Source organism: Monodelphis domestica, chromosome 1 (genome assembly GCF_027887165.1).
Source record: "Monodelphis domestica isolate mMonDom1 chromosome 1, mMonDom1.pri, whole genome shotgun sequence".
NCBI classification, from domain to species: domain Eukaryota; kingdom Metazoa; phylum Chordata; class Mammalia; order Didelphimorphia; family Didelphidae; genus Monodelphis; species Monodelphis domestica.
Window position 1 is genome coordinate 82,443,474 of NC_077227.1, and position 24,426 is coordinate 82,467,899.

The window sequence follows — 24,426 nt, forward strand, 5'->3', positions numbered from 1 at the left end:
CAAGTATTTGGAGTCAGTTGCCATATCCTAACATCTCCCAAGTCTTCAACTAACTAAACTATGAGGTTTGTCTGACTTCCATTTAATGGATGACAGCATTCATGGTGATTTAAAATGTTTTTTTTTCTACTCACAGAGAAAAGATTGTAAACTAATAGAGTAGATTACCATGAAAATTCATTAACCCATAACAAGCAATTTTTGGACAATTTTAACTAACTGCTTGCCTTTATGTAAACTGCTTAAGGCTGAATAATGTTTCTTAAAATGAATGTTCACTTTACTAAATCTCCTCACCACTTATAATGTAATTACAGCTTTTATTCAATGTCAGTGATATATGTAATGCCATTTGTAATTTGTAAATTGTACAAATGTCTTAAAAAGCCACATGAAAACTCATTCTTCCATTTAAATGCAATACTTAGATCACAAGATTAGCACAAGAGGAAATGGTTGGCATTCTCATAAATAGTCTGCATTAATGTAACTAACTGCACTTGTGGAGTAAAATAGCCTCGCACCATTAACTAATAACTAACTTCCTGACAAATCCTAATAGATTAGAAATTCCAATGCCTATAATCTAATGGTGATGTTTGCTTCTTAGAGAAAACAGGAGAAACAGAAGTGGGCTTTGTACCAACATTTGGACCTTGTTATCTAAATCTTTATGGAAGTCCAAGAGAATACACTGGATTCCCAGATCCATATGATGACTTGAATTCTGGAAAGGTTGGTTTCTCATAATTAAACAAATCCTTTTAACATTTGATTGATAGCAGTGATTTACCACAACGTAATTGCTATGAGTGGGTCAGCATTTAAGTAGCACTTAAAAGTTTGCAAAGCACTTTGGAGATAACATTTCACTTCATCCTCAAGGTGAGTTTTATTATTATCTGCATTTTATAGATGAGGAATCTGAGTCCTATATGGGGTAAATGGCATACCGAGGGTCACATAGATAGTAAGTGTCTGAGGTTAGATTGGAACACAGGTCTTCCTGACTTCTGGTCTAAACTCTCTATCTACTACACTTGAGGTGTCAAACACATGACCTGTGGGCCATATGCAAACCACAATTCTACCAATTGAGACTAAAATGCAATTATGAAATATTTAATTGATTAAAATATAGATAATGTTAATGTGATTTTCTAAGTCAATATGTGACTTGCAGGGATCCTTAGGTACAGTTTAGTGATCTCTGTTACTATTTGAGTTTGCCATCATCTGGCTACCTCACTTTTATTTCCAAATGAATTCCTTCATTTTCTGTCCTCTCCCAAAAAGCCCTCCTTTATACATAAGAAGGAAAAAAGAGAAAAAAAGCATAAAAGCTAATCAACATATCAACCAAATCTGAAATTATCTGCAGAGTTCTATACCAATAGTCTCTTACCTGTGCAAAGAAGCCAATGCTAAAATTCTTATGCAGGGAATTCTTGTACTGAGTTTAGGCTAAGTGAACATACTTTAAAACACTATTTATTTTGTTTATTTGGTGACCCTGAGCAAGTCACTTAACTTCTTAGGGCTCTAAGCAACCCTTTAGACTATAAGTTGCAAAGGGAACATGCTAGATGGCACAGTGTGTTCAAATTTGACCCCAAACACTTCCTACCTATGTGACTCTAGGCAAATCACTTAGCTCTGTTTGCCTAGCCTTTGTCCTTTTGCCTTAGAGTTGTTACTAAGACAGACAGTAAAGGTTCAAAAAAACAGATTTTAAGTTGCAGATCTTCATTGGTATTAGGAAATTCCTCATCCAAGAGTTCCTTTTATTAATTAAATAATTTCTGTCCCTATCCCTCTCCCATTTGTGAGTATAGAAATTGTATATTTTTGATAAGCCTCCAAGCACATCTCTTTTAGAAAGCTGTCCCTGATAATGCCAGCCAACTCTCTTCTTCCCTTCAAAACACTCCCCTGATTGTCTATATTCTGTATTCTGGTCCTTGTTTTGCAAAGGCTTCCATGTTGGACTTTGATAGTGTACTAGAGGAGGAAGGGAAAACCCATTGGCTATTGTCTCTAGTTTCTCATACCATTTGGGGGATTCCTGAATTAATACTCTCTCTTCACTTTCCCAACTTAATCACATGGATCTTTTTGATATAGACTTTGTCTAGCATTATTCCTTTAACACTTTAAGTTCCTTGAGGGCAGGGATTGTTTCATTGTTGTCTTTGGTTTCTCAGCCAAGGTTTTGCTTTGCTCATAGCAGAGGCTTAATAAATGTGTTGAATTGAATTCATTGGGTTAATTTCAGCACTTTATTATATATTGTCTTGCTCTGTAGTCATTCCTTCTATTTATTAATAATCAAAGCGCCTAACACATAGATAAGACTTTTAAGTTTTACAAAATTCTTTACATATATTATCTCATTTTTTAAAATCCTGATGTTCTAAAAGGTGCAAACTCTGTGAGAGTAGAGAATAGGTTATGACTCTTAAAGGCAGCTAGGTAGTATAGTAGATAGGGCATGGGAACTAGAATACCTGAGTTCAAATGTGACCTTAGACATTTACTATCTGTGTGACTCTAGAAGTTACTTAGCATCTGTCTGTTTCCACAACTATGAGACTAATAAAAGCGCCTGCCTCCCACTGTTGTTGTGAGGAACAAATGAAATATAATTTGCAAAGCATTTGGCACAATACTTGGCATATAGTGTACACTTCAGAAATGCATGTTTCCTTCCTTAACTCCCATCTTGCCCTTTACAACACAGTATGCAGTCAGTATTTGGTGAAATGACTAAACTCTTGAGAAATAATACCATACCAGAACTAGTAATAGTCAAGTGCTCCTGCCCACCATGACTTCTCCTTCCCCCCACAAGACATTATCTCACCAAGAACTTAATTCTATAGAGTGAATTTCTTGTTAGATGGAGCCCAGACATCATTCTCAAAGGCTGATTAAACCTACAGAAATAGGGAGATGAGTCCTGATAGGGGACAGCTTCAAGTCTTCCCTTGTTTCCTGGAAAATTGGTTCTGGATCTAATATATTGGTCATAATACAGTCTGGAAAATTAGTCCTGGGTCTAATATAGTAAGCATAAATCCATTCTTTGGTAGACTTGGAAGTATAGATTAAACTGAATCCCCACACTCATTATATAGTTTACAATTCTCTAGACCCTCCAGTGTAAGTGATCTCAATGGTCTATCCTCAGTTGTTTTAATACAATATTATATTTTAAAGCTCACATATCTGATTAAATGGGAAAACATGCCATATTCTTGTTTTCTCAGTAAATTCATGCCTACTTACTCTTATTTATTTCTCTGAGAAGTTTAGTTGTTTAGATAATGGAGCAAAATCATCCCTATTGGCAGCTTACCCAAATTGTAGGAAACAGCTATTTCTGGAATGCCTCAAGAGCCTGCTTGACTATCCTTAAGTTTTTTGTGTTTTTCAAACCCTTACCTTTTGTCTTAGATTCAGTACTAAATATAGGTTCCAAAGCAGATGAGTGTTAAAAACTAGGCAATTAAGCTTAAGATTTTGTCCAGGGTCACATAGCAAAAAAAGTACCTGAGATCACATTTGAACCCAAGACCTCCTGTCTCCAGACCTGGCTCTCTATGTACTAAGCCACCTAACTGTCCCTATCCATTATGTTTTAATCTAAGAATAAACTAGATTCCCTGGGCTGCTCAAGTTTCTACCATTGTCCATGGTCTGCTGAGTTTGGGGCCTGAAGCCTTGACCAAAAAAACCAAGGTCTCTTCATATAGTGAAGGCCTAAGGCCCACAGAAGGGTTTAGGGTATTATCCACAATGGATTTCTTATTGGATTGTATTCATTTTAATAATCAATAACTATGTGTCATTGCCTTCCAGGGTGAAGGAGTTGCCTACAGAGGTCGAATCTTGGTAGAACTGAATACTTTACTTGAGAAAACACCCCCTGACAAGAAGGTTGAAACCATATCCAATGATGATTTGCTGGTTGTTGAGGTAACTTCTGGACTCACATATCTTGCTAATCAATTCAAATGTTCTTAATGTTTATATAAATTTATATAAGTTAGAGGTTGCATTTAAGTTGTATTTTTTTCTTGGTCTGCTTTAGAGTGGTACGTGCATCTAAGGGTTGAATGGGAAATCAAATGGTCAGCTTTATGTTTAGAAGATGTTTTATATAGATAATAACATTTGGTTGTCACAACAGTCTTTTGAAGTAGGTTGTTTGAATATTATTAACCCCATTATCTAGAAACGAGAACTGAGGTTAAGAGAAATTAAGTGACTTGTCCATGATCATATAGCTAGTACGGAGAAAAGATGGGTCTTGAAGTCAGTTCTTCTGACCCAATTTCTAGGGTTCTTTCTATTTTTGCTTGACTTTGAGGAAGCACTTCAAAGGAAGATATCAGAAGTACCCTCAGCATGATTTTCAATAAAAAAGGAGAGACAGCTGACTATGATGACCTTGACTGCTTCTCACTGCTTTTCATTGTTGGCAAGAATAACTCACCCCTACTTTCACCTCTTGCATGATTCTTGCCATATTTTCTTATTAATTCTCTACAAAGGGATTAATTTATTGAATTAAATAGAAACCTTCTGCTGGTTCTATGAGTTTTCCATGGGTACCAGTGAAGCTATGAACTTTGCTCTTATTGTACCTCCTTTCCCAATCACACATTTTCTAGGTGGTATCTGTGATGCAAACTCTTACCTAGAAGACATTGTTAGCAATGTATCAAGGCATTTCTGTCCACCATGCATTCTTCTATTGGCTGTTGGGTCACCCACAATTTTGATTTTTTCTCATGTTTTAGTGGTTCAGGATTTTCAGTCATATGGCACTATTGGGAGAATACTATTGGTCACTCAGTAACTATTTAGTAAATGCCTACTATATGCCAGGCATTGTGCTAAACTCTGAAGATGCAAAGAAAGATAAAAGATGGTTTTTCCGTGGCCCTTAAAGAGTTTATAGTCTAATAATAGTTTTGGTTAAAAGACTAGGTTTTGTATCAAGTAGCACCAAAGAATTGTTAAAAGGTCCATGTAAACTCTTAAATCCTATAAGCTCTCTTCCATTCAGTTCTGTTGCTAGCTCATTGCCTAACTTTTAAGCCTTAGACTGAGATACTGATGAAATAAGTCATTGAGCTGCCCATCCAACTCACTTATTCAAAATTTATATAATGGCACTCTTTTTCATTTGCTTTTCTCAAGGGGCAAAGTAGACTCCTCAGACCAAGATTGGACGCCTTCATCTTTTTTTTTAAAATTATAACCCTTATAATAATTGAAAAATATTTTTGATCTATTCTCCCAGATATGTTTGCTTAAATTGATGTCTTGCTACCTATCTTTAAATCTGTCTCATTTGGAGTACTATTCCAAATAACTTTTCATTTATTTAAGGAAAAATATCCCTGGCATTTCCCATTGACTTTTTAATGAACCTTTTGTAGTTCATTATATCTAAATATTCCTCCCAATTCTAATTTTGGGTCTCTTGTAGGGAGAATGATTAGAAAGAGGCACACACAAATGAGACATATTAATAGTAATAATACTAGTTCACGTTTGTAAAGCACTTTGCAATACAAAGCACTTATTAACCTATTTGATCCTTACAACAATTTAGTGAGGTAGAGAGCAAAGGTATCATTTCAGTATTTTAAGGATCAATGACTTCATCTATTTGAGTACTCTCTTCCTACCATAGTAGATAGTTTTTATAAGTTTCTATGGCTGGAGGAAAAAAGTATCACCTACTAGCCAGTCATTACCAACTGGCAATGAGCCCCCTCAAAGTTAGCTAGTCTATGGGGGCAGTTGGGTAGCTCAGTGGATTGAGAGCCAGACCTAGAGATGGGAGGGCCTAAATTCAAATCTGACCTCAGATACTTTCTAGCTGTGTGACCCTAGTCAAGTCACTTAATCCCCATTGCCTAGCCCTTACTGCTCTTCTGCCTTGGAACCAATATACAGTATTGATTCTAATGAGGAAGGTAAAAGTTTAAAAAAGAAAGAAAGAAAAGTTAGCTCGTCTAGTCCTTGGATGATGACTGTGAGTTGATTGACATCTGGTCATTTGCCTTCAAATTGCTATTGCAACTTTCTTACTCTTTTTTTTTAAACCCTTACTTTCCTGTTTTGGAATCAATACTGTGTATTCGCTTCAAGGCAGAAGAGTGGTAAGGTCTAGGCAATGGGGGTCAAGTGACTTGCCCAGGGTCACACAGCTGGGAAGTGTCTGAGGTCAGATTTGAACCTAGGACCTCCCGTCTCTAGGCCTGACTCTCAATCCACTGAGCTACCAAGCTACCGAGCTACCCCCTACTTTCTTACTTTTAAAGAACCCTTGATCCATTATGAGGCATCCAAGCAAGACTTTGCTCAAGGAATATATTATCATTCCCATTTTTACATGCAAAAAATGATAGTCTGAGAGAACCAAGTCAGAAATTGAGAGATTAAATGAAAGAACCAGTATAGCTTCAGCAAGAACAGGTCATGCCAGACTAACCTCATACTTGTAGTGAAGATAAAGAGATATGGATTAGAGGATGACATAATTAGATCAATTTAGATTAGATTGATGGCCTCAAAGAGTAGCTATTAATGGTTCAATATCAGCATGATAGGAGATCTGAAACAAAGGACTCTCATCAGATCTCTTCTGGAGTACTATGTTCAGTTTGGGGTACTATAATTTAGGAAGGACATTGAATAGCCTAAGACAATCCAGAAGGCAACCAGTAGAGTGAAAAGTTTTGGGTTTATGACATATGAGAACCAGTTGAGGAAACTAAGAATGTGCAACCTAGAGAAAAGAAGACTCCATGGAGTTGTCTATCTTCAAGTATATGAAAACTGTCTTCAAGTATCTGAAAGCTTTTCATGTAGACAGATCAAATTTGTTCTATTTGGAAACATTGGACAGAATCAGGAGCAGTGGGTAAAAGTTGTGAAGAACCAAATTTAGGCTTGCTGTGAGGAAAAACTTTTCAATAATAAGAGCTGTTCCCATGTGGAGTGGGGCTGTATTAAGGGGTAATGGGTACCACCCTCTCTTAGAGGTTTTCAAATAGAAGTTTGATGACCATTTGTCAATTTTGTTGTCGTAGAAATTCCTTTTATATGAGTTGTACTAAATGACCTCTAAGGTCTCTTCCAAATCTCAAATTCTATAACTTCTCCATGTGAATCATTCAGAGTCACATGGTAAGTTCCATTCTACTGAGCTTCTTCATTTTATATTGTAAACCTTAACATTTCTTAGACTTATAAATGTTGGAAATTTCACCATTGGGAAATTTCATACTTGGAAAATTTCTTACTGATAGTATATTGGAATGTGAACCCCATTGGCATGGGAGGTTCCTTCTCCTCCCTTCTTAAGATTACTTTAGGACAGAAACCTTTTGCTGAACAATGGAAAGGGCTTTGACCTATGCTTAAGCACAGAACAGGAATTTCTTTGAGTCATGATTGATTTTAGAATTGATACAATAGAGATACTTGGAATGACAGAATCAGGTCTTGGAAAATACAATTTCCACCCCACTCAGTCCTAAATCCTGTTAGGACTGAGTGGGGTGGAAATTCACAATATGAAGGATATGAAATTAGATAACTACTAAGATCACTTAAACTAGACTTTATCTATGACATTTTTGGAACATGAGGAATTTCCCATATAAGTAAAATGGACAGAAAAGGCCAAATGAGATTAAACATCCAATGGAAACTTAAGTTCAGACAATTGTTTGGAGGTACAAGTGGGCTGAAACACATTTTAGATGAGTAATTACATAGGAGATGTGAAGTAAAGGATGGCTGTCATCAGAGAAATGTATGACTTGAAAAATAGATAGTTTTGTCAGATCCCAAGAATGAGGAGTTAATGAGAGACAGCTTAGTTGCTCCATTTTAATCCTCATAATACCAAGAAAATGGAAGAAGGACTCCCAACACATATGCCATCTTCACAGGAAGTGTGTCTTCACAGGAAGACAAAGACACAGGTCATACCAAAGCCACAATTGTGGATGGGTTACATAAATGAGAGTCTACCTATCATTACATTTTAGATCTGATATATTTCTATTGCCTACAGGCTCTAGAAGATCAAAGAGGCATTAAATTGTGTTTACTCAGCTATGCTTCTTACCAAAACTTAATATTATACTAAAACACTATATGATTTCCAATAAGAGTTGACAAACAAAGATTATTCTGGATAAAACTTCAGTTAACTAGAAAGTTCACCAACAGTCATGGTTACTCTCTTGGCTACTGTCCCTTTAATTCATATAGCACCGAAGATCATCATAAGTCCTTGAGACAGCCTTGTCATGGCTATAAGGGAGGCCACAGTTCTTAAAGCACACTCACATCAGAGCAGGTGGGCATGATCATGAATCACTTTGCAGAGTCATTGAAGTACTATGAGCTGGGAAAATCCCAAGAGAAATCAGTCAGGAAACTCCTACACAAGGTCAAATTGTTCTGATTATACTCAGCAATGGAATGCTGCTATTAGATTTTCTGACTTAGACTGCACAATGGTACACATACCAACAAAGAAACAGAATAAAATTGAATAAATAGACTCATGGGTTCATTTGGAAGAGCATATCTAGTCCAAATGCCTCATTTTACAGAAAAGGAAATTGAGGTCTAAGGAAACTAACAGACCCCAAGGTCACCTAAGTAGTCAGTGGCATTTGAATTCATGTCTTATGACTCTAGATCCAATATACTTTCCAAAACAAATCTCAACCAGGCTGATTAACGGTCTAAAAAGTTATGGTGGCATCTTCCTTTTGAAAGGGCTAAATTATTGACCTGCTACTGCCAGTGATTTGAGATCTTTCAATCCATTTTACTCATATACTATATCTTATCTACTGTATCAAATGAAATATTATATGTAAAGCATTTTGTAAGCCTTAAAGCACTATATAAACAATAGCTATTGTTGTGTTTGTGTTATTATATTTTATATTGGCTGGCAAGGACCACCTATCACCCCAAACCAGTCTCCTGGCACAGGAATAAGCCTAGGGAATGGCTCTTGTACAGAACAAGTTGTATTCTACAAGGTTTCCAAACAGCTACCAGACAATATTGGAAGTAAGCCAGTACTAATAAAAGTATGCCAAAGAAATACCTAGGATATGGTGAAGCATGACTTCAAAAATGCCTATGTTACTGTAGATTCTAGGGTTCTGGGCTGGGGAAAACTGGTGGGTGGACCAACTAAGCAGGACATGCACTCAACTAAGATGGTATGGCTCTTCCCAAGTACAAGCATGGGACAGAAATATGAATCCAAGGGGCAAGGTTGACAACATGGCCATTTGCCTTCAAATTGCTATTGCAACCAACTGCCAAAGGGACAGTTTTCATATGTGCACTGTGTGGAGAGGTTAGCTCAACACACTTGCCAAAAGTTTCTAAATGTGATCTCTATTGGTAGTACAATTAATTAATTGTTAAGCATTTATTAAGTGTCTACTACTAAGTGTCTACTATTAAGTGTCTACTATATCCCAGGCAACATTCTAAGCACTGAGGAAAGAAAGACAAAGAATGAAACAATCCCTCCCTTCAAGGAGCTTATGTTCTAATAACAAAAAGAGGCATCATGATGTAGGGAAAGAAAATTTGTCTTGGAGCCAGGAAATTAGGCTTCAAGTATTGGTACTAATATTAACTATCATCCTTGGGCAAATCACTTGTTTATCTTTTGACTTCATTTTTTTCATCTATAAACCAAGATATTTGGACAAGATTCTCTTAGTGTTATATATTCAGAGTTGGAAGGGACCTTAGAAGTCATGTCGTTTAACCTCTTCATTTTACAGATGGGCAAACTGAGACCTAACATGGTTAAATGATGTGCTCAGAGTAATAGAGACAATCAGTATCAGAGCCAGTGTTCAAACACATGTCCTGCTTCTTTAAGTTCAGGACATTTTTTGCACTATAACGTATTGAGGAGGTAGGATTAGATGACCTCTGAGGTCTCTTTCAGTTTTAAATCTATAATACATTTGGTTTGTTGATTAAGAATTCACCTGTAAGAGAGATTTTTTGAATTGTTTTTTTTTCTCCTGTTATAACCTGTAGAAATATCAGCGTAGGCGAAAATATAGCCTGTCTGCGGTATTTCATTCTGCAACCATGCTGCAAGATATTGGAGAGGCCATTCAGTTTGAAGTCAGCATTGGAAATTACGGCAATAAGTTTGATGCTACCTGTAAGCCTTTGGCATCGACAACTCAATACAGTCGGGCTGTGTTTGATGGTAAGGATTATTAGTATTCATGGAATTTGCTTCTCTCTCCACTACCTGATCAATGCACGTGCCATTAGGCAGTTATCTCCTTATGGAGAGGGATTGTGTCTTATTCCTCTTCACTTTTTTCACAGGGTCTTGAACATAGTAGTCCTTCAACAAAAATATGTTGAGTCAATAAATGAATGAATGAGTTTTCACTTCCCCTTTAGTATTTTTTAGGGGTAGATAGTCTAAAAAGGAATGTAACCACAGGGCTTGTCACAATAAACAGGAACCCCACACCCCTTCCTGCATAGCATTCTTATAAGGTTTTTCACATTCTGAGCTGAAATTGGGGAGCCCAAGGTCAGTGGGGCAAAATCCCTGAGGCAGAGTATGCCCCAAACCTATCCCTACATCTGACCATTCTGTTATATACTCAGGCTGGGGAGGCCAAATGAAGAGGGACAGAGTGTTCTTTTGCAAAGCTAATGAATTTCTCCCTTATCTCATCCTCATTAGGAGGATGGGTAGGGGGAATTGAGTCAATCTCTACATGCATTACTTTACTGAAAATTTTGAATCCACTTCATCCCAGTTCACAATTTACTATGTTTGTGGAAAGGCATTTTATGAAAGACCTGAATAAGATGTAAAAACAAAATAAGCCCGAAGCCTAGAGATGTATATGTGTTACGGAGGTTCCTCAACCAGGAAAAAAGAGTTGGAAGTGGGCATTTCAATTTTTTTTGTTATTTTAGCAAACTTGCCTATTACTCCGAATCCTAAAGAAATAACTATAAAGTTTAGTAATTCACCTAATGATAACACAGCTAGTATAAGTCAGAGGAAAGTCTTCTGAACCCAGAGGAAGATCTGAACCTTTCCAGTCTCCAAGGCTATCCTTTTAGCCACAATACTTGATAAGGCAGAGAAAATGAACAAAGGTGTTTTTATACAATTTTCGATGAGAGCTGAAACAGAAAAGGTTTCTGGTTTCCCCCAAGAAAATAGAATATTACATAAACCAGAATGTTCCATTCTCTGAGCATTCTGGTTAATAAATATTTTATTATGGCAAACCAAATGTTAAATGGTTATGGTTAGAGGTCTTGTTTGCAAAATTATTTCATAAACAAGTAACTTTTCAAGTATTAAATATAATGCTAATTCATAGATGTTCTATACTAGGAAATTTCTATTATTATTTGCCATGGGCCCAGAAGAAGCCAGTGGTGACTCTAACTTCTTATTGGGAAGACATTAGTCACAGACTGGATGCAGTGAACACCATTCTTGTTATGGCAGAACGGCTGGTAAGTCATTCCAAATTTCCTAGTCTTGCTCCTGATTCTCTTCTTATCCTTTACTATCTTCTAGAGACTTAGCAAAGATAATCTCCAGAGCAAAAAAAGGCACAGTAGAATCTATCAATCAAACTACTAAATTGTTAAGTATTTACTATGTCAGGCAGTATGCCACACATGAGGATTATAATCAAAAAGCAAAAACAGATCCTGCTGCCTAGACAGCACTGTACATTAGTAGATAAATCAAGATACACACACATATATATATATGTGTGTGTGTAAGAGAGAGTATATAGAAGATGCCTTTAGATGAGAATTCATTAGGAGTTGGGTAAGGGTATGGGTAGTGGGGACCAGGAAGATTAAAAAAGAAAACTAGAGCATCTAGTGGGTGCTTTGATGCTAGGGCAGTGAGGGTTCATACCAAAAAGAAAAATTTGCTTTACTATAATTGTGACCAAAAGGTTGAACTCTGATTTTGCTTTCCTTTCTGGTAATACCTTCCTCATTTGGAGATTGGAATTTCTTTTGATGGGATTGTTATTATTTCACATGTCATGTTTGATTAGGACTGTGGAAGAAGGGTTGGGGAGGTAGTATAGAAAGTTGTTTAGGTAGGATGCAGGGAGTGGGGAGGATTACATGTGAAGATCTTTCTCTATAAGCCAAAGACACTAAGACTATGAAGTGGAGCATTGAGGATGAACCTTTTCTTGCCTTAGTGGTTTTTATCCCTTCATTAGATTGGTCCTAAAAATCTATTCTTATACCTTGTATTGGAATTAAAGTGACCCTAGATCTACCAAGAGTGCCAAAGGAGCATTATCTGTCAAATCCTTTTCAGCTGGAAAGGCTTTGAATATGGGGCTGTCAATGTCTGTCCTCAGAGGATAAGCCTAGCTAAGCATTCAAAGGATCCTTGTTTCAGGTCACAGCAATCAGTGAGAAGCACCCACTAGGGTGAGAAGGGTCTATATGTACCACTGAAGGAGGTAACATCTTAGATCATTTGGAGATAAGAAATAAACTTTCCCAAGGCCCAACTTTCCAGTACCAGGGTTTAGGAGGCCAGATGGTTCTGGAGTCCAGATAGATCCATTGGGAGGTAGGGAGCAGGTGCTTCAGGAAGGTTATAATATTTCAAAGAACATCTAGTCTGATGCTCTCGTTTTACAGATGAGGAAACTAATGCCTATGGAGTGTAAGTGACTTGCCTGAGGATTTGGACCTGAGTCCTCTGATTTGAAAGCCATTGCTTTTTCCACCATATTCTTCTGCAGCCAGGGCAATGGACACAAAGGGGAAGTTTGGATAGGTGGGTGGGAATATGCTTATTAAGTTATTGGTTATTAAGGATATAAAGTTATTATTAAGGTTATAAAGATAATAATGAAACAGTCCCTGCCCTCAAGAAGCTTCTATTCTATTGGAGTGAGACAAAATATGCATATATCTAAATATATACAAAATAGATAGGAAATAAATACAAATAATTACAGAGGGAATCATATGCACTTATCTAAGTACATACAAATTATATGAGAAATAAAAACAAGTAATTGTGGGAGGAATCAAGAAAAGCCTCATGTGAAAAGTGGCTTTTAGTTGAACTTTGAAGGAAATTAGTGATTCTGAGAAATGGAGATAGGTGTCCTAGAGCCAGTATAAAGGGGTATAGTAGATGATGGGGGCACAGATAAGAGAAGTTTGGGTAGATAGGCATCCAGTGTAATGTATGGATCATTTGCCAATGGGTGTCAGGAACCTAGCCATGATGCCTGGGCTTTGGAGGGCCTTCTTTGTGAGGATGAATGAGAGCAAGGTAGGATCCCCCACCAGGAGGACCTGCAGTACACAGCCAGATTCCAGAGCAGGTGCTTAGATATAAGAAACATGACAAGGACCTGATTCCTAGGCAGGCATTCTAGTTACAGAGCCTATAGTCCATCCCTTCCTTTGTCCCTTATTTTTTTTTACCATTGATTTTTATTTTTTCAATATTTCACATAAAGTTGAGGCCCCAAGAAGTTAAGTAGTAAACCCAAAGTCATTCAGCTTGTGAGCTACAGTGAGAGGAAGAGCTTTATCACTAAGGAACATGGCAAAAGTTGAATCAGTTAGATTTGTGGTGCATCCATAGGCCTTTCTATTTTCCCTAACTAGTCTGGGTGTGACTGAGTTTTCAGATGGGGTTAAGGGGCCTCACTGAAGTGACACAAGAGCACAGAGCCAGGCTGATCCTTATCTGATTTTCTGTCCTGGGCCCTTTGCATGATTCAGATCACAGATGACTTCCCTGATCATTTTTTGAGCATTTTCTTCTTTGGGTGATCCCGTGTGGCAACTTCTGTTCTCTAGCCTTAGGGAGTGAGAGTTGGTGAATCATCAAGGGACAGAAAAAATGGGCCTTTACTCTAGAATGAATGCCAGGCTGAGTTTTAGCCCTGCTGGAAAAGAAAAAAGGCCTTAAGGTATTTCCTGTGAATAGAAGGCAGTGACTGCTCTTGTTTCATACCTGAGGGTTCCTAATGTTCTAGGACTATAGGATGGGAACTATGCCCCACCTTTAGCCCAACTACAGTTAGTCAAAGTCTATGCAGGGGCTGACATTGACACTTCTCTCTGCTTGGAGTTTTAAAGAAATTAGAATTTAGCATTAAGTGGAAATGGAGAATTCCTCATGATTAAGAGGGCATTTCAAACCATCAAAACCAAAAAAAATCAACATTTGACAAATGTCTTTTATATGCCAAGTACAGGGTCAGATATTGGGGTTATAAAGACAAAAATGAAATTTACATTCTGTCCATTATTTCCCTACTGAAACAACTCCCCCATCCCACCTCTTAAAACAGCATTTTAAAGAAAAAAAAATTAGTAGTAACCAGTGTGTGTGTGTGTGTGTGTGTGTGTGTTCTAAGTACATACTAGTTTGGAGTTCCTATAATTAAACATTTTTCCATTTCTTCAGTATATGTATTTTTCCATTTCTTCATTGTAATTAACTTGCAAAGGGGTGAGTAAGAAAAGGAATTGGGAATGAGGGAAGAGGCCTAGGAAGACAAATTTAAGACCATTTTCTGATTATTCTTTTTTTACTTCCCCCTTCTCCACCATATTTTAGCACGTGAACATTGAGAATTTAAAATCAGGAATACAAGCCAAAATGTCTGGGAATCATTTGGCTGAAATGTGGCTGAAGTTGATTGATGAACTTATCGAAGATACAAGGTAAACTCATCTTCCTACCTGAGCCAGTAGTGAGTACTTTGTCTAGTTATAGATTAAATAGCTCCTCCCACCCCCTAATGTGTCTTCCCTCATTTTACAGTGAGGAAGCTGAGACCCAGAGAGATTAAAATAACTTTCTTAAAGTTCTTCAGCTAGTAGAGTCTGGATTTCCAACCCAGGTTTCCTGACTTCCATTTAATAAAGCTTGAGCCTCCAGAATTGACTTAAAAAATAATAATGATATCGAGGGTTCTAAAAAACCCCTCGGAAGGGAGTGGTGACAACTGCACAAATGCTTGGAAATCTCCAGTTTCTGCCTTTGTGCTAAGTAGTCTAAGGAAGCTGTGGTCAGCCCCACCCAGCTTGCCCAATTCAATTGGCTTTATTCAATCTGCCCTATTACATCCACCCACTTCCAGAGCTGGATGCTAGAGGGGTTCTTGTGGATGGTTAGCTGAGGCTGGGGGAGGTAAATCCTTTCTGACCCCATCCCTTCTACAAACCCAGACTGACCACTCTGGATAGATTAAAGCAAAATGACTTTGTTTCCATGGCAGTGGGCAGTAAGGGAAGAGGAATAGGTTGGGGGTTTTTTTCCCTCTTGTTTTTCAAAAAGATGGAACAACATTCCTAATTTTACAGACACTCTAAAACCAAAGCTATTTAATTGATGATTTTTAAAAATGCCTTGTGACTTGAAGGGTCCCCATTTAAAAGACTAGCTGCTGCTTCGTGACTGGATCAGTCATAGCTTTATGATTGAAGACTTCTGAGACTTTGTGGATTTTATCATTCAAGAGAAATGGAACTTGTTCCAAATCCAGACAAAGTATTCTTGACCAAACTAGTAGGAGAGAGGAATTCAGGGAAGAATTATTATGCCAAACAGCCCAGAACTAGCTGGGTTTTATTCTTGAAGACTGTTGAAAGACCCAGGAATTTTCTGGTGCTCTTGCACCCCCTGGTGGTGTACCTATTAATGACATATCAGTTGAATTTAGACAATGAACAAAACAAATTCTTTGTAGAGCTCTACTTACTCTTTGAACCAGTGAGGTTAATGGGGGAGGGAGGAGTCACAAACTACTTTCATTTTAAATGCTCACTTTAGTGATGGAAACCTTCAACTGGACAAAATTGTGGAGGTGATATAGTCAAATACGTATATTTCATAATTGATCTCTTTTTAAAATTACTGTGGATTGTGGGCTTTTAAAAAAAAGTAACAGGATATAGTGAATAAAAAAGTGCTAAATTCAAAGCTTGCCTCTAGCCAGGCAAATTATTTCACCTCTGTATGGTTCTGGTAACTTCCTAAGCTATTAAATCAGATAATAACCTGATTTGATTAAGCTGTCCCTGTTTATGTACCAGGCACTTAGGACAGAATCTGATCTGTGTTGGTAGTTCTCCAAGCTGGTGAGACCAGGTATATTATTTGATAAACAATCTGTCATACAGCTTTAGTACATTCCAGTTTATTAATGTGATATTTAAAGTTTACCTAAGAAATTCTTAATTTAAGGACATGTTCAGTCATTTCCAGTTGTCTCTGACTCCTTGTGGCTCCATTTTCTTGTCAAAGGCACTTAAAACACTTTGCCATTTCCTTCTCCACCTCATTTTACAGATGAGAAAACTAAGGCAAACAAGAGTAAGTGGTTTGCCCCAAAGTCACAGGTTCAATAAGTGTCTGAAGGCAGATTTGAACTCAGGAAGATGAGTCTTCCTTACTCCAGACCTGGCACTCTATCCATTGTGCCATTTAGCTGCCCTTAAGGACATATATGTTTCTTAAATTGTCTCTGTTTAGGAATCTGGACAAAATTCCCTAAGTAGAACTTCCAGTTTGGTCAGTAACTAGGGAATCTTTTGCCCCAGGGCAGGAAATTTTGATTGTGTTAAAAAGCACCTTACTGAGACTGCTTCTTTCCCTACCTATCTATCTGACCAGCAGCTTTGTCTAATTGCAATCCTTTCTTTCATGCCCATCTCTTCCCCTGCTAGTCTCTCAACCTGCCTTGTCCATTGGTATCTTTGCCTCCCTGCCCTGATTGGCAGCCACATCCTTAGCATTTTAGAAATTTCAAGGTGCTATGAATTGTGCTTCCTTCCATTTCAGCTGAACCCCAACCCTATTTTCTCCAAGTAAAAATATTAATAATTATTTCTCTGCTGCCAGGAGTTAGGAACTTAGGGAGGGACTGATAACAATGCCTATTTGCCACCCAGGATAAAGTGATGGAAAGAACACTGGAGAGAGCAGGCAAGATGGTCTCTAAGGTTCCTTCCAATTTCAAAATTCAGTGATTCAATGAACGGGTAAAACCAGGGTCAAATTAGATCTTTACCACTTCCTAGCTGTGTGACTAAACAATTAATAATACTGGTTTAATTCCTTCATCTTAAAAATGAAGAGCTTGGACCATATGATCTCTAAAGTTTCTACTTGCTCTGACATTCTAGGGAGTCCTAAAAGGCATTCACAATCATCCCCTGCTGCTGTTTCCTTCATCTTTTCAGACTACTCCATGGACCATGACACAAATGGGATGAGTTAAATTGTGTCCAACAGCCCCGTATCCCAAACTCAGAGCTATATATTGTTCCAAATGTCAGAGTGACATGCTACCAGGCTCATTCAACTTTCTACCCTTCTAAAAATAATCTATAATTTAAACTGTTTGTAGAGAGCCCTGTATAATTTCAAAATATTTCATACCTACCATACAGTTACTACTGAGGCAATCTTTGTGGCCCGAGTTAAGATATTTGTGATATTATGATAGAGGCTTAGAGAAAACCAGTTGTTTTCTTTAATGTTTTAAATTTTCAAAATGAAATAGATTTTATGTGTCATGAGAGATTGTGGCTTTTTCTTTTCTCTTTTTTGTTTTTAGCATGCCATTGCCTTCACTAGAAGGGAAATCTAATGTCACCATTCTAGACACTCAGATCCAAAAGCTGCGTCTTCGATCCCTTATCCAGATTCAAGAAGCAGCTAGAAAAATGAGGTCTGAAGCCAAACATGTGAAGTCTACTTTGACAGAAATTGAAGATTGGTTTGATAAGCTAATGCAACTTTCTGAAGAGGTTAGAACTTTAAAATACTATATAAAGTTTACCTAATAGATGCTTCTGTGCAAAGATATCAACCATGTCATGTTCATACCATAAGCTTACATTTCACTAAAGCTCAGCAAGTGAATAGTAGAGCAAATAGTGTCTTATTTCTGATCCTTTAGAGGTTGGTTTGTTTTGAGAATATGTAGATGTGGTCTAGTCTGCTCCTTTTCTCCTTGGACTAGTTAGGACTCACTGTAGGATAAATTGTATTCATATCAGCCCTAGGGGTGGGTCTTCATGGTTCTAGAACAAACTAGTCCCTGTAGTTATCTCTTGGTTGGATCAAATCTTTGAGTCTATTCTGTATATTTCCAGATTCAATTACTAGCACGACCAACAGTCCTGGGGCAAACCCAACAGTGAACTGCTCTAGAGGAGTAGATGCTGGTGGCTTTACAAGCTCATTAGACAACATTCATCTCACTACATGGGATAACATTCCGGTCTAGAATTTTAGAACTGACTATAAATGAGTTGTTTGGTGGGAAGATTTATATAACCTCAGAAATAAAAAAAAATTCAGGTCAAGAGTATAGAGGAATGAAAAACAGGAAAGAAGAAAAAAGATTCTATTTTCTCAGATTAAACTGAAGGAAAAGGTTGGAGACCTCCCCTGGTCCAGAGTGTTGTTAAGGAGGAAGGGTTAAAGTGGCTGACCATAGGGGATGGATAACTGGAGGCCAGGATGGTTAAAAACCTTGAGATCCTATCATATGAATACTTCTTGAAGTAACTGGAATATTTAACCTAGAATAGAATAAATAGGCTTAGTGGGGATGTGATAATGGTTTTCATTTACATAAAAGGTCATCATGTGGAAGAGAAATTAAACTCATTTTGTTTGGCTCCAAAGAACAAAAACAAAGATGAATGGAAGATGCTGAGGCAGATTTTCCCTCCATGTAAAGAAAAACTTTCTATCAGATGTAATTATGAATAGTTATTAAGTGGCTACTGTGAACCAAGCACAGTGCTGTGACTAAGAATACAAATACAAAGAATGAAACATTCATTGATCTTACTCAGCTTACATTTTATGAAGGAAAATAACATATAAATGTAAGTATATACAAATAATTATAGATTGTTTCTGCCAAAAATAATAGGCAGATACAAATCACACACAAACTAAAATGCAAGATAATTTGGGTGAGGAGGCGTGTGTGTGTGTGTGTGTGTGTGTGTGTGTGTGTGTGTGTGTGTGAATGAGAAAAGACTTCATTTAGTAAGTACCATTTGAACTGAGCTTTGAAGAAAGTTATAGATTCTAAGAGGTAAAGGTGAGCAAGGAGTACATTCCAGATATGGAAGATGGCCAGTGCAAAGGCAAGGAAAAGGGAAAGACATGAATTGTCACATGTGATGAAGAGAGAGAAAGTCAGATTGGCTGGATTCCAGAATGTGAAAAGGGGAGTTATATTCAATGAAACTTCAAAGGTAGATGCCCAGTTGTAGAGGGTTTTAAAAGCTAAGCATTGCAATTTATATTTTATCCTATTTAATAGGAGTTGGAGTTTATTGAGTAGGGGCATCACAGGATTTGTGTTCAAGGAAAATCACTTTGGCAGGTAGGTGTGTGGAATGAGGAAATTAGAGGCAGTAATCTAGTCAAGAAATGATGATGATGGCCTATTATAGTTTCATAGCTGATTACAAATTGGACCAAATGGCTTCTGAGGGCCCTGGTATCTTTCTTACTTACTCACTTGTTGTTTAAACTGAGTAGGAAGATCAGTGGCATGAGGAGGCCAAGGCTGGAGGAAGGAGAGGGGGCAAATAAATAAAAGATAAGGGATTGACTTAAGGGTAAGGTGGGGAATCATCACAATCAGAGTAAGGATCAGGGTCAGTAGATGTGAGGAATCTGGGGAGCTAACAAGTAAGGTGACTGTTCTCAGATATTCAAAATTTTATAGGTAAAGCAAGTTACAACAAGGTCCTCCATGTTTTACTGGTCTGGAGTCATGACGGTCACTGGAGTCAAAGAAGCTGATTAATTTTGAGATCATGGTGTCTGACAGCTCTTAAAAATGAACAGTGAAGTTTCTAACTGTACCACTTCCCTGTTTAAGAAACATCAGCAGCTCCCTATTGCCTCTGGAATAACATATGGTCTCCTCTGTTTGGCATCTAAGACTTGTCACAGTCTGGCTCCAATCTATCTTTCCAAGATGATTATATATGACTCCCTTTTATGAATTTTGTTCTAGACAAATTGGCTTACTGTTCCCTATAAGTGACATCTCATCTCCCACTTTGGTGCCTTTGCACAGTCTCTCTCCCACACCTAGAATGCTCCCCTTTTCATCCTTATTCTTCAAACCCTTACCTTCTTTGTTAAGTGCTTCCTGACTTTCCTCTGACCAATCACCTTGGCATTAGTTTTATACTAATAGTTTTATATAATACAATCACTTTGTATTAGTTTTGAATGTATTTACTTACATATGAATATATCGTATCCTTTCAGTAGAACATAATCTCCTTGAGAACAGGAACAATCTTCTTTTTGTCTTTGTATTTTTAGCACCTAGCATATTGTCTGACAAATAATGGGTGCTCAATAAATGCTTGTGGATTGATTGATAGATGGATGATTGCCAAAAGTGAGAAGAAACAAATTAAGATGCTGAGGTCACTGAGGAAGATTGAAATTAGCCATTAAAGATAGTAGATTGTATTAGTAAGGGTTTGTAGTACTAAAAATAGTGATTATTTCTAATAGGATTTAGTGAGGATTTCAAAAGAATTAGAATAATGGTGAAGGGTCAATGTTCTGGAAATGGTTTTAGGAAGTAAGGAGTAGACTGACCTTTCCTAATCTATTGAGGTGTAGAGAACAAGTGGCATTTCAAAGACATATGATTTTTCAATATAACAATAAAGGTATTTTAATTCAAAAATTGAATGATTAGAAAATAATGAGTTCGAACTTGGTCAGTCATACAACAAACATTTATTAAATGCTTACTATGTGTTAAGCACTGTGTTAAGTATTAGATTTACAACTAAATTCAAAAGATAGTCCCCACTCTCAAGGACCTCCTAATCTAATGGGGAGAGACCACATACAAACAACTATGTACAGATGAACTACATACCGGATAAAGTGAAGAATAAACAGAGGAAATATACTAAAATTAAGAGGGATTAGGAAAGACTTCCTATGATAGGTGGGATTTTAGCTCTGTATAAGTCTGTTTCTAAGTCATTGGATTGGCCAAGACCCAGAATGCCTAAACCTGGTCAAAGGGAACTGGAAGAGGAAGGATCTGCAAGATCTTACTAAGCTCCAGAATTCCTAGACTAAAAATAATCATGGGAGATGCTAAAGCAGACTGACCTTTACCTGGCAGTGCAAAATGGCACTATATTAATAAGAAACATGGCTATCAATATGGCATAATAGGAAGACTACTGGACTTGGATGAAGAGGGCTTGAGTTCAAATCCCAACCAGCTCTTCCACTTATTATCTGTATGATGTTGGACAAGTTATTGAACTTCCCTGGGCCTCCAAGTAAGCCTTGTGCTTGACATCTCTGTTCTAAGACCCTTTTCCATCTCTACAATCCTATAATACTTTTTTTATTTAGCAGGATAGGAATTCTTACTTTTGCCTTCTTTTTTCTATTCACCAAAAATGCTAGCCACAAAACAGTATGCCCGATATTATCATATGGATGATCCGAGGAGAGAAAAGATTGGCCTATGCTAGAATTCCTGCACACCAGGTTTTATATTCTACTACCAGTGAAGAAGCTTCTGGAAAGTACTGTGGGAAGACCCAGACCATCTTTTTGAAGGTAAAGAGCTTGATATCTAAAATGCTTACCTATAAAACCCATGTTTCCTACACTAACAACTGCAAAATAATTGTTTTTAAAATTCCATGTCCTGCTGGCCCAGTAGGAAGTAGGAACCATACTGTGTATCTCAAGTTTATTGAACCAGGTTTATTTTTCTCCTGCAATTTTCCTTAAGACAAAATAGGAAGTGTCATTATTCCCAGCAGTGAGTCAGAACAATCTCCTTAATGGATCAGTCTTGGAAAAAGAAAAGTAGGGGAGGAAGGTACCACTTCTTTTGTTTCTGGTAACTCCAGGGGGGTGAATCATAGGATATTGCTTAGAGGAAATTCTCTGTTGTTATTGGACTCCCTAACTCCTGCCATTGTCTGATTTAGGGGAAGAGAGGACATTCTTTTTCTGTTGTTGTTTTATTTTTCTGTGTGTGGTCAAGTCAAACAGAAATTTATCTTTTAAAAAAAAGTGTTATCCTGATCTGTGTTGGGGTAAAATGTCTCTCCCTGTCTTAAGGCTCTTGTTTTAATGTCACTACCCATGATTTACCCCATAAACTATTTACCATCTGCATTCCAGTACCCACAGGACAGGAGCTATGGTGTGAAGGTTCCAGCAGAATTGCGGGTTAACATTTGGCTTGGATTAAGTGCTGTTGAAAAGAAGTTTAACAGCTTTGCTGAAGGAACATTCACTGTCTTTGCAGAAATGGTATATTTGGTTTTTCTCTTGTGTAACCTTTTTACTTCTTTCTCTGGGAAACTCAAATTCCATTGAAAGCCCCCTCAATTAGCATCCCTGGGAAAAACTGGCCTGTACAGTATTTAAGCATCCATTCAGGGCAGGAGATTCGGCTCCTTTATCAATTTCACTGATTATGTAACTATGAAAGTGACAGCTCCAAGTGTAGCATGTGGCGCCATTCTCAGAGGATCTCAAATCTCCAGAGGGATTGTTATCTTCCACCTGGCCTTCATGTGACCTCCTTCAAGTTCCCCAGAACTCTGATTACATTCCATTTACTCAGCAATTATTCACAAAAGCAACCAGAGGCCTCAGGCCTCAGAGAATCTGAGAGCTCAGAGTTCCCAGGAGTTCCAGTGTTAAAGGCATGATTTTGAATGACCCTTGTGGAATCAGACTTGGATTATTTAGCAGGGAAGGAGGCATTCAGGACCAGGCTGTCAACACATGGTGAAAAATATTTGATTGTAAATATTGTTACTGCTAACATATAATAGAATAAACAAAGCTACCCATTAAAAGAGACTTTCATCTGGCCTCAGACACTTCCTAGCTAGGTGATCCTGGGCAAGTCACTTAACCCTCATTGCCTAGCCCTTATTGCTCTTCTGCCTTAGAAACAATACACAGTATTGAGTCCAAGGTGAAAGGCAAGGGTTTAAAACAGAGGGGGAGAGAGAGAGAGAGAGAGAGAGACAGAGACAGAGACAGAGACAGAGACAGAGACAGAGAGAGTCTTTGTGAGATAGTCCTCAAAAACTTAGTTTGGATAGATTTGAAAAGCAGTAAAACCAGTTCAGGCTTGGGCAAGAATTTTACTTTTTAAAATTCCATTTATTCTGTTTATCTCAAGTTAGAGCCAATACTTCAAATGATTTTGAATGGCCTTCTACATTTGATTGGAAGCCTCAGGCTGACCTTGGTATAGTAGAACTTGACTAAGAGGCCATCTGGATTTTTGTAGTAGGCTTGCTACTAATTAGCAGAGTGGCCTTGAGCAAATCACTTTACCACTCCATCCCTTAGTTTTCTCCTTTATCAAATTAGCACAACAGTGCCTATTTTACTAACTTCATCAAGTGAGATAATAGATATAAAGGCTCTTTAAGGTGATAAGGCATAATACTAATTTGAATGTTATTAGTATCTGGAAATTAGTAGGTTTTTATATATGAACTGTCATCCATCCATATATTTAAGTGTGTTTTAATAAATAGTGCTAATAACAGGTTACCTTACTGGTTAGTAGAGGCATTGGGCATTCTCTGTGTAGGAAGCTATTTCTTATATTGGTGACCCACTGATGATCTCTTTAGAGGTCTCACTGGGTTTGAAGTGATCCAGTCCCATGTTTCTATTCTTGAATTAGTTGGCAGACAGACTAGTCAGTGCCTCTGCATACTCTTTATGCAGAGCACGGTGATAACAGGACTTGCCTTCTTTGCAGGATGGTTGTGAAGTTCAGGAATGATGTAAAAGATAAGAGACAGCACATGTAATTATTAAAAAATTAAATAATTAAGGAAGAAGAAAAAAGACGATGATGATGATTGATGATGATGATTTTTGATGATAGATAACAATACAGTGGAAGCAAAATTTGAACCTGGAGTTTGGAAGACCTGAATTTTAGGCCTGACTATAGGACTTCATTTCTCAACCTTCTTAAGCCTTATTCAGTGTCCCCATCTGTAAAATGGGATAGCAGTCTCTGTAAAACATAAGTCACAGGGTCATTATGAGGTTCCACTGAAATAATATAGAACATCCTTTTAAAATCTTAAGGTACAGGGGGCAGCTGGGTAGCTCAGTGGATTGAGAGCTAGGCCTACAGACGGGAGGTCCTAGGTTCAAATCTGGCCTCAGACACTTCCCCAGCTGTGTGACCCTGGGCAAGTCAAGTCACTTGACCCCCATTGCCTAGCCCTTACCACTCTTCT

The 24,426-nt window shown here is 37.6% G+C and overlaps 1 protein-coding gene across 5 annotated transcripts in view; it reads left to right on the plus strand.

Annotated features, from left to right (window-relative positions):
* Positions 1-24,426, plus strand: part of MYOF (myoferlin) — a 166,170-nt gene that overhangs the window by 97,888 nt on the left and 43,856 nt on the right. For all 5 annotated transcript variants that reach the window (XM_056802419.1, XM_056802423.1, XM_056802407.1 and 2 more), the window contains 8 exons: positions 611-735; positions 3,862-3,978; positions 10,123-10,300; positions 11,465-11,589; positions 14,708-14,814; positions 17,715-17,907; positions 21,590-21,745; positions 22,322-22,453. In XM_056802419.1, coding sequence (XP_056658397.1) covers positions 611-735; positions 3,862-3,978; positions 10,123-10,300; positions 11,465-11,589; positions 14,708-14,814; positions 17,715-17,907; positions 21,590-21,745; positions 22,322-22,453 — 1,133 coding nt within the window. The remainder of the gene's footprint in view (positions 1-610; positions 736-3,861; positions 3,979-10,122; positions 10,301-11,464; positions 11,590-14,707; positions 14,815-17,714; positions 17,908-21,589; positions 21,746-22,321; positions 22,454-24,426) is intronic.